Here is a 10,146-nt window from a genome sequence, read left to right as displayed (position 1 = left end):
GTTCACTGACCTCCAGACCGTGACTGATTGAAAACTTTTGCCCCTAGCCACTCCCTAATGTTGTCTAGCTGCCCGAAGATGGAACCTTATTGGTAAGAACTCAGAGAGTACAGTCTGTGCTGCTGCTTCTGAGCAAGTCAAAGAGCAAATGGAGTAATAAACATATGTAGAGGTTTGCTATTAAGAGGTTTGCCATGCCGGAGCCAGCTAAGCAGGCGAGAGACATACATGTGCATGCATACGTACATACACATATGTATACGTGCATGCACATATACGCACACACGCTCATACTATGCATGCATGCATTCATTCGCATATGGACTGGGAGGCTCGGCGTTTGCGGCTGCGCTGAACGCCTTGCGTGACGTCACGGAACTTCTCTTCTCCCCCCGCCCACTAGAGTCCGGACCGGGGAGGCCAGCGCGCGCGCGCCTCCTGCTCCAGCCCGCAGCCGCTGGTGTTTGCGTGAGGCGAGGTGCCTGCTGCTTAGGTAAGGCGCGTGACTAGCCATTGCAAAAGGCCCCCTCTCGGAAAATGCGGGAGGGGGGGGGGTTAGGTTGCCCCTGCATGAACCTCTTTGCAAGCGGAAGCGCCTCGGTGCAAACCGCAGCTTTGCATTGGAGCCGGGGGTGGGGGGGGAATAGAGCGGAAGGGAGGAGGGCTTTGCTCGGCCTTTCTCTGCTGCGAGGCGGGGGCCCCCACTGCACGGCCGTTGCTGCGCTGCGCGCCCAGAAGCCTCTGGGATTCCCCCCCCCCCGTCCCCGGGGGAGCCGGTTGGAAAAGTAGCTGACCCTGCATGTGTCCAGCTCTGTGGCGTTGCGGGCATGCGCGGGGAGGAGGTTGGCTGATGGTGTTTGCAAGGTGCAGAAGGCTCCAGAAGCAGCGGGAGGGCTGGAGATAAAGCGGCCTTCATGGGATGTGGTTTATCAGGGGAGGCGATTTCCTTTCCTGCCATTCAAAGCTACGACCCCCCCATTTCCTCATTAGGCCCCAATTAAAAGCAAAAGGCATATTCTCTGGTATTCTTCTTGGTAGCAGTGGGCTCCTAAGCATTTTTTGTTCAGAAGTAAGGTGGGTCTGAGTGCCAATAAGGGGGTTCAGAGGAGCAGGTCCAGCAAGCCGCCAGTAGATCTATCAGAACTTCTGACATGAAGGAGATCTGGTGGAGTAGAATCTCCTTTTCAATGCGGGAACCATACAACCATCTATATACAACCCCCTTTTTCCAGGGGGTGGAACCCAAAGTTTAATTTTTGTTGAAACTGTTAACTTTTTGCAAGGGCTATACCACATCAGATTGCACGTAAGGGATCATGTGATGGACTTCTCTAGCACAGGGGTCTGCAACCTGCAGCTCTCCAGATGTTCATGGACTACAATTCCCATCAGCCCCTGCCAGCATGGCCAATTGGCCATTCTTCCTTGGGTGCTGACTAAGTGGCCTCTGATTGGCCATGCTGGCAGGGGCTGATGGGATTTGTAGTCCATGAACATCTGAAGAGCTGCAGGTTGCAGACTCCTGCTCTAGCAGATAATATTAATTCCTCCATGCAAAATGCTGGGTGTTAAGGATTATAGCCCAGCCTTCTCGACATGCTGATTTTCTGTTGTGGGGGTGGGGGGGAGAGAGTGTTTTTTGTTTCCTGACTAGGAGAGCAGCCCCATTGCATCTGGGCTCCCCAAATGTTGTGAGCCTAGAATGGATTAATTGGATTTACATTGATTCCTATGGAAAAGTTTGCCTCGGTTTTCATCGGTTTCAGTTTTCATCGATTCTTTTCGGACGGATTACCAACGAAAACCGAGGTTCCACTGTACAACGGAAACTGTTGCTGAGTTAATGGCGCCCACTGAGGGCGCCAGCCCCTCCTGCCTTTCCTCCCTGTTTGGTCCAGCAATTCACTACACATAACGGAAACCTAGCCTTGTTATTTTTTAAAGAAGAGTTTACTTACAGATTAAGACCCCCGCCCTTCTTGGACATGCTTCCCTAACTTTGCAAACAGGCTCTTCCGGCTCATCTGCGACTCAATAGAGTTTGTCCTGAGTTCCCAGGCAGAAAGTTCTTCAAAGTTCACCACAGGGGCCTAGTCTTGATAGGAAGAAGCACACCGTGTGGGGAGGAGGGGAGTATGGCTTCCTCCTGCACTTTCCCCCATTTTTCCAAACTTGCTGCCACTGGGGAGAAGCATACCGTGATGTGAGGGCTGCTGGGAAGTGTAGTCCTTGTCACTCTGGGAGATGCTGGAATCTGGGCCCTCCTGGGTGGCTGAAGACTACACTTCCCAGCAATCCCAGCCATCCTAGCATTTTCTGTTTTGTCGTTGGAAACACACTGCTCAATTGTATAATAAGATGTCTTGATCTATCTTTTTCTAATCCCCTGTGCCGTCTCTTTTGTCTTGTGCTTGGAATCTCCAGCCTCATGAAGAGTTCAGAAGAACGGAAAAGCTAGCTGTTCTGGCGGTATTTCAGTTGGTCCTAACAAAAAGACGTCACTTGATAGTTGATTTTTCAGGATTTCCTCAGCTTTTAAGGTACCGCCATTTTAATCCAAAGGGCATTTGGTGGTATAAACTGTTTTTTAGATCTGTGTGCTGTGTCTTAACTCGTGTGATGCCTACCTCACAGGGTGTTTGTTGTGAGGGGGGAAGGGCAAGGGGATTGTAAGCCCCTTTGAGTCTCCTGCAGGAGAGAAAGGGGGGATATAAATCCAAACTCCTCCTCCTCCTCCTCCTCCTCCTCCTCTTCTTCTTCTTCTTCTTATCTTGCAGATAAATTGCTTGTTCTTTATTGTGCCATTGCAGCTTGGTACTTTGTTAACCGCTTTAAGTCTTGAGCAGATAACAAGTGCGTATTATGTCTTATTTTAATAGGCTGTATATGATATATTTCAACCGTTAAATGGTTTTCCAAACTTCATTGGTAGGCCTATCCCAGTTGCGCTGCACGTTGGAATAACATGGCTAGTAATTCCAGATGTGTAATTTGCTGTGAAAAGCAACTATGAAAGGCCGGGAGGGAATTCATTGTTTTCCAGGTCAAAAATGCCCTCTTTCCTATCCAATCAGGAAGAAAAAAGAGCAGTATCCTTAGCGCAGCACACTTCTATGGAAGAGACAACCTTGCCAAATACGCATGAAACCTGAGCAGAGGAGGGACCAGCAAACAGTGCTGTCTTTAATGAATGCATGAAACTACAGAACACACACACAGTCCTGGGATATAAGCAGTGTTGAGAGGATAGGTTTGGAATAGATGAAGGGCATTTGGGGAGTTACAGCTATAGTCACCTGACCTTGGTGACTAGGAAAGGTCCCATAAACAGAGCGGAGCGATTCGCACTTTGCTCTGGTAGAAGAAAGATCAGGGCGTTGGGGACAATATCAGTAGACAGAGAGGTGTCCAGAGATATGAACACTGACTATTGAAGGGCATCTTATAGGATTATGGTCAGGGTTATGCAGAGTGGCCCTTGATCTCTCAAGACAAAGGAGAGTCCTGCCTTTCCAGGGGAAGACAAGAGGCAGACATCAACCTTAATGGTTTCAGTTGTTAAGATAATGGTTTGAGTACTTAGCCTGATGGGCTAAGCTGGGAGTACCCAGAGGTGGGCAGAGATCTGAGTCAATCATTGCTGTAAAACAATGGCATTGTACATAAGGTGGTTGTTGGAGAGAGATTAGTTGGAGGAAAAAAGTTGTGGTTTAGTTCAGTACTGGCAGGAACACTTGGGGCAAACACATTAACAAGTCCTTTGTCTTTGCAGGGCAGATCGCTCAGGGCTGGAGATGGGAATGCTGTCCAGGGCAGGGGCATTGTGATAGCTTAATCCTTTTAGGAAGGATGCAAAGCATGTATCTCTTGGTAAGGGCAGATATGGGCAGAGTAGGAAAGTTTGGGAGTTCAGACATCGATTTCAATTGTCCTATGGCGTAGTACAGTAGGCAGTGCAGAGAATGGGCTCTGCTATTTTGCGCATGGCATGGTAGTTCTCGCTAAGGGTAACTCCCTAAGGGGTTGGCAGTATGGATAGGTTGCCCCCCCCCCCTCCCCCCCATTGTTCAGTCTGGTAACATAGTGCTTGCAAGCTGATGTCCCTCTTTGGCATTTGTGACACTGAAATGAGCTCCATCTTTAAGAGATCTCGTTTGGATCCCCTAGATCAACAATGGACACGGCCAACCACAGCCTGATCCTTCTGCAACAACTCAACATGCAGCGAGAGTTTGGCTTTCTCTGCGACTGCACGGTTGCCATTGGAGATGTCTACTTCAAAGCTCACAGAGCGGTCCTGGCTGCTTTTTCCAACTATTTTAAGATGATATTTATTCACCAGACAAGGTAAAGCAACTCAGACCTTTATGTAGGGAGGAACACATTTCCTTTGTTTGTTTTCATTTGTCGTCTGCTGTTCTTGCTGGGACTCAAGATGGATTGCACTTCGGAGCTATTCAGTCAGTCTGCAAACGGAGGACAAAATGCGATAAGATTTGAATGATAAGCAAAGTCAGCAAGCAGATTACAAAACGCGGCATCAGCAGCTGAGTCTAATAGCAAAGATTCCTACCTAAGACAGCGGGTCTGGGATTGAAGAAGGAGAAAGCTACGTGTTTGCTATGTGATGATCTTGGGCAGCGGTTCTCAACCTGCGGGTCGCGACCCCTTTGGGGGTCAAACAACCCTTTCACAGGGGTCGCCTAAGACTCTCTGCATCAGTGTTCCCCATCTGTAAAATGGATAAACGTTAGGGTTGGGGGTCACCACAACATGAGGAACTGTATTAAAGGGTCGCGGCTTTAGGAAGGTTGAGAACCACTGGTCTTGGGTAGCTGAAAACTCCAAAACACATATAAGTGGCTGCACCCAGCAGGAATATGAAAGTTGCACATACAGGGATAGAATATGTATTTCTTTGATATTGGGTCTAGATTGCGAATTGAAACCTGCATATTAACAATAGGATATATTGGAGGTCCTTGGTGCAAGGAGGTGCCGTAAGTTGGAATCCACTTCATGGCACTAAATGCACATCAGATTCTTAGGTGCCAGCTGAGGATGTTCAACTATCCCGAGATCCATTACAGAGAAAGTGGTGCACATTTATTATCTGTTGTTCCAGAGAACAAGGTTAGAACTAATGAGGGGGGGGATTATTAATGAAATAGATAAATATTTGGCTCACTATTAGGAGAAATCTAATAGGAAGAGTTATTCAGTGGTGGTACAGACTGTCTTGGGTGATGGTGAGCCAGTGTGGTGTAGTGGTTAAGAGCCTCTAATCTGGAGAACTGGGTTTGATTCCCTACTCCTCCACATGAAGCCTGCTGGGTGACCTTGGGCTAGTCACAGTTCATTCAGAACTCTCTCAGCCCCACCCACCTCACAGGGTGTCTCTTGTGGGGAGAGGAAGAGAAAGGAGTTTGTAAGCCTTGAACTCTTATCTGGAGCGGTGAACTCTTATGTGGAGAACCGGGTTTCTTTCTCCTCTCCTCCACATGAAGCCTCCTGGGTGACCTTGGGCTAGTCACATTTCATTCAGAACTTTCTCAGCCCCACCCACCTCACAAGGTGTCTCTTGTGGGGAGAGGAAGAGAAAGGAGTTTGTAAGCCTTGAGTTTCCTCACAGGAGAGAAAGGCAGGATATAAATCCAAATTTTTCTTCTTCCAAGTTTTACTGGATGTTTTAAAACAGAGCCAGGATGGCTGTCTGTGAGCAATGCTGCAAAATAAAACCTTTCAATTTGGGGGCTTTCAGAGGTGACTGCGTGTGCACTGTGAACTTGGGTTCAGTGTGAGATTTGTTTAAAAAATGATACAATGCTGCTTGTCTCACCAATGGAGCCCCAAGGTGGCTGATCACACAATTTGTTTCCTCTCCTCCACCTTATCCTCACAGCAACCCTGTAAGATGGGTTGGGCTGAAAGGATTTGACAGTCTGGACTTCACCCAGCCAGATGGGGGAATTGAACCTGGTTCTCCCAGGTCCTAGTGTGACACTGACCACTGTGCCATACTGGCTCTCATCTGCATTATTTTACATAGTTGTACTAGAATCATAGAGTAGAAGAGACCACAAGGGCCATCGAGTCCAACCCCCTGCCATTCAGGGACACACAATCAAAACACGCCAGACAGACGGCCATCCAGCCTCTCTTTTAAAAAACCTCCAAAGAAGGAGACCCCATCACACTCTGAGGCAGCTGTGATCTCTCTGCTGTCGTAACAGCTCCTGAATACTGAGGAAGTTCTTCCTAATGTTTAGCGGGACCCTTAGATTATGATTAATCCATTCTTTTAGTCTCTAAAGCAGAAAAAGCTTGCTCCTTCCCAGAACATAACAGACCTTTCAATGATGATACAAACACATGGTTATTATTGATTCAAGGTAGCGTTCTGTTCTCTAGACTAAACACATTTGGCCCCCCTGTTGCTCCTCTTAGGGTATTTGAATCCAGACCATTAACCATTTTGGTCACCTTTTTGCTGACCTGTATGCATGCTGATAATTTGTCCTTCAACCTTGGATGCTAAGAACTGGTCACAGTATTCCACGCGAGGTCTGACCAGTGCAGAATAGAGTAATGCTATTATGTCCCTCAATCTAGACACTCTAGACCAGTGATGGCGAACCTTTTCGAGACGGAGTGCCCAAACTGCAACCCAAAACCCACTCATTTATCGCAAAGTGCCAACACGGCAGTTTAACCTGAATACTGAGGTTTTTAGTTTAGGAAAAACGATTGGCTCCGAGGCGTGCAGTACTCGGGAGTAAGCTTGGTGATAGTCGGTGGCTTTGCATTTGTGTCAGATTTGAACGCCGGGAAGGGGGAGACCAGGGAGGGTTTACCTGAGAAGCAAGCCCCTCCCACCTCTGTGCGCACGTGCCCACAGAGAAGGCTCTGAGTGCCACCTCTGGCAGGTTCACCACCACCACTGCTGTAGACACTGGAGAGAGAGGAAAATTATATGGATCATGATTCCATGTTACTAAATGGAAAACTCCTGGTGTCCTTTTATCGCTGTGTCTTAACCTACTGCATCTGTGTATGGTTCTCCAGTTGCACAGTGGCAGATAGGAAGGCACTCCAAAGGGTGATCACTACTGCACAGGGGATTATCGGCTGCCCTCTCCCCTCCTGGGAAGAACTCTACAATTCCCGAAGCCTAAAGAAAGCCCAAACTATTCTGAGACCCGTCTCATCCAGCACACTCCCTTTTTGAACTGTTACCATCTGGCAGACGATACAGGTCACCATGTAAAAACTAGGGCCAAAGAGGTTTAGAGACAGCTTCTACTCTAGAGCTGTGGCTATGCTGAACTCCGTGGCTTCGTGTTGATGTGTTTGGGGCTGTGTAGGGATGGGTGGAGGAAGGGGAAAGTGAGGATGGGGTATGAATCTGAAATTGTGTGCATCAAGGAATGCTGCTGTAAATGTTGTTGTGCGTGTACAATGACAATAAAAATGCTTATGACTGGCACCTTTAGGTGAATGAATTTGTCCTGTGATGTGCTTACTTAACTCTCATTTTTTGCTTCAAGCAGTGAATGCATAAAGATTCAGCCGGCAGATATCCAGCCCGACATATTCAGCTATTTGCTCCACATCATGTACACCGGGAAAGGCCCCAAACAAACCGTCAATCACACCCGGCTGGAGGAAGGCATCCGCTTCCTGCACGCAGACTACCTGTCCCACCTGGCGATCGAGATGAACCGGATGCTCTCTTCAGAGACGGTGCAGTCTTCGAACCTCTACGGGATCCAGATCTCCACCACCCACAAGACAGTGAAGGAGACCCTGCAGGCGAAAGACAGCCTGGCGGCTCTCGGTAGCCGAGCCGCCAATCAGGGCGACCACCCACAGCTCCAGCTCTCTCTGGCTATCGGCCTGGACGATGGCTCTTTGGACCAGCAGATTTCCCATCCTTCTGTTCAGGGGGCCGCCAAGCCCGCCGACGATCTTACAAAACCGCCGGTGACTATAAAGCAGGAGAAAGCTGACCCGGAACCAGTGGTGTCTCAGAGTCACACTGCGTCCTCCCCGGATCTTGGGGCTTCAGCATTTTCTAAAACAAGCCTCAAAGTCCACGTGTGCCAGTACTGCGGAGAGCGTTTTGAATCCCGGGGCGTTTTGCGTGAACATCTGTTCACTCACGTGTCGGGGTCCCTGCCGTTCGGGGTGCCGGCCTCGATCCTAGAAAGCAGCAGCCTCAGCCAGGGCCAGCTCCTTAACGAAAATTGCGAATCCGCCGAAAACCACCGTCTCGGCTCCTTCCTGTGCAAAGAGAACGAGCGCCGGTTGGAGCACCCGTCTCGCAGCAATTTAGAGGGCTTGCCCATCAGTCAGCTTTCTCTGGTTTCCAAAGACTCTGAGCCCGTGGAGTTGAACTGCAACTTTTCTTTCTCCCGGAAGAGGAAGGTCAGCTGCACCATGTGCGGCCACAAGTTTCTCCGAAAGAGCCAGCTGCTGGAACACATGTACTTGCACAAAGGGAAGCACTTCAAATACAGCCGCTGCCAGAGGGCGGGCAACGGGGCGGCCCCTAAGTTTCAGCCATACGATGACAATTGGACACAGGGCGGGGCGAAAGGCACCGCTCTCCCCCAAGCTCATTTAGAGTCGCAGAACGTGTTAGACCCCGACCTCTCGCAAGAGAGCATTGACACCATTCTGGTTGAATGACGTCTCCGTCCTCATTTTGTTTTCAGCCTGTGAATTAGTGCATGCTTGGCTCTTAACTGAAGGTGTTTTGTGTGTTCCTCTGGATTTTGAAGTGGCTGTCAAAAGCCCCGTCGGCCACCTGGAAACATCTGTCTCCTACCCTGCCCTTAAGCCATACATTTAATGGGTACTGCAAGGCTGAGGTCTCCAACGGGGTGCCCACTGGCATCTTTCCTAGCGCCTGCTAATTGTTTTCAGAAAGTAAGTGGGGCTTTTGGCCAGAAGGGCTTCTTGTTGGCTGAGCAGATTTGGCTTCGGAAGCAGCTGCCAACACGGCACAATTATCTTCACTGTGTGACTGAAAGTAAAGTGTTTTCATACAAGGAAATGTTTTAAATCGAGCAAAAAAGGGGGTGGAGGGAGAAAAACTCAACCAAAAACAAGGGAACCACAAAGGTTGATCTGGAAACATATCACAAAATAAGCATTTATTTATCAAGTGTGCACAAATGTTAAGATTTGACACTTGTGATGTTTATTTTAAGACTAAAATTTGGGATGTTGTGACAGTTCGGAAACACAGGCAATCCAGATTATGTGTGAGCCTAGTGGTGGCGAACCTTTGGCACTCCAGATGCTATGGACGACAATTCCCATCAGCCCCTGCCAGGCAGGGGCTGATGGGAATTGTAGTCCATAACATCTGGAGTGCCAAAGGTACACCACCACAAGCCTAGGATAAGGATGAAAAATCCATTATTATTTTTTTCTACAAGACAACATCTGGCCCACACCTGAGAAAGTTTTGCACTTTCAGATAATTATACCTAATATATTTAGTTCCTCATACCTTCTTTTATAATAATGTTTGTATGACCGCTGAGGAAGGCTAAATCAGCCCAAACGTTTCCGGTTTTTCGTTGGTCACTGACGTGTTATCAATCGTGTTTGGAGTTGTTATCATCTTTACTGACTTTTAAGGTGCAACCTGGTTTTCAGGTCTTGTGTTTTTTAAACTTATATTTGTGTACACTTGATAATAAATACGTTTATTTTGCGATATATGTGTTTGCGGTTTCCAGCTCAACTTTTGTGGTTCCCGGGAAATACTTTATGCCAGTATATTCATTTTAAAAAGTCATCTATTAAACAGAGCTTCTGGGTCAAGAATTAATCTTGGAGTTGATCATAGCCTCACTCACATACTTTGATTGGCTCTGCTCCCTTCGCCTGCAAGCTTGAAAGGTAGGGGGAGCCCTGCAGACGTGGGCACCTCCATCGGCACCAGTATGCATTGCTGTTAATTGCTGGCAAAGTAGCTCACGTGCTGTATGCAGGTAGGTGTCAAGCAGTGGGCACACCCTTCAAATGCAGAAGACTGTAAGCTCAAGTCTCTGGTTAAACAGGTTTCTAGGATCAAATAAAATGTGATCTCCGGCATCTCTGGTTAAACAGGTTTCTGGGATCAAATAAAGT

The 10,146-nt window shown here is 48.2% G+C and overlaps 1 protein-coding gene across 1 annotated transcript; it reads left to right on the top strand.

The window, feature by feature from the left end:
• Positions 1 to 395: 395 nt before the first annotated feature.
• Positions 396 to 9,844, top strand: ZBTB25 (zinc finger and BTB domain containing 25). Its single transcript, XM_048485772.1, has 4 exons — positions 396 to 493; positions 2,425 to 2,540; positions 4,168 to 4,347; positions 7,551 to 9,844. Exons 3-4 carry the CDS (start codon positions 4,175 to 4,177, stop codon positions 8,689 to 8,691), a joined length of 1,314 nt encoding a protein of 437 aa, XP_048341729.1. The 5' UTR covers positions 396 to 493; positions 2,425 to 2,540; positions 4,168 to 4,174; the 3' UTR covers positions 8,692 to 9,844.
• The last annotated feature ends 302 nt before the right edge of the window (positions 9,845 to 10,146 follow it).

The sequence above is a fragment of the Sphaerodactylus townsendi genome, linkage group LG02, assembly GCF_021028975.2.
Source record: "Sphaerodactylus townsendi isolate TG3544 linkage group LG02, MPM_Stown_v2.3, whole genome shotgun sequence".
Lineage (NCBI taxonomy): Eukaryota > Metazoa > Chordata > Lepidosauria > Squamata > Sphaerodactylidae > Sphaerodactylus > Sphaerodactylus townsendi.
The sequence above is the reverse complement of the archived record's forward strand: the minus strand, read 5'-3'. Positions and strand labels throughout refer to the sequence as shown.

What these genes read in the sequence shown, in the direction of transcription:
- ZBTB25 (XM_048485772.1), top strand. Translation starts at nt 4,175, where the DNA reads ATGGACACGGCCAACCACAGCCTGATCCTTCTGCAACAACTCAACATG. An exon ending in ATATTTATTCACCAGACAAG is followed by an intron (nt 4,348 to 7,550) that starts GTAAAGCAACTC and finishes TGCTTCAAGCAG; the next exon opens with TGAATGCATAAAGATTCAGC.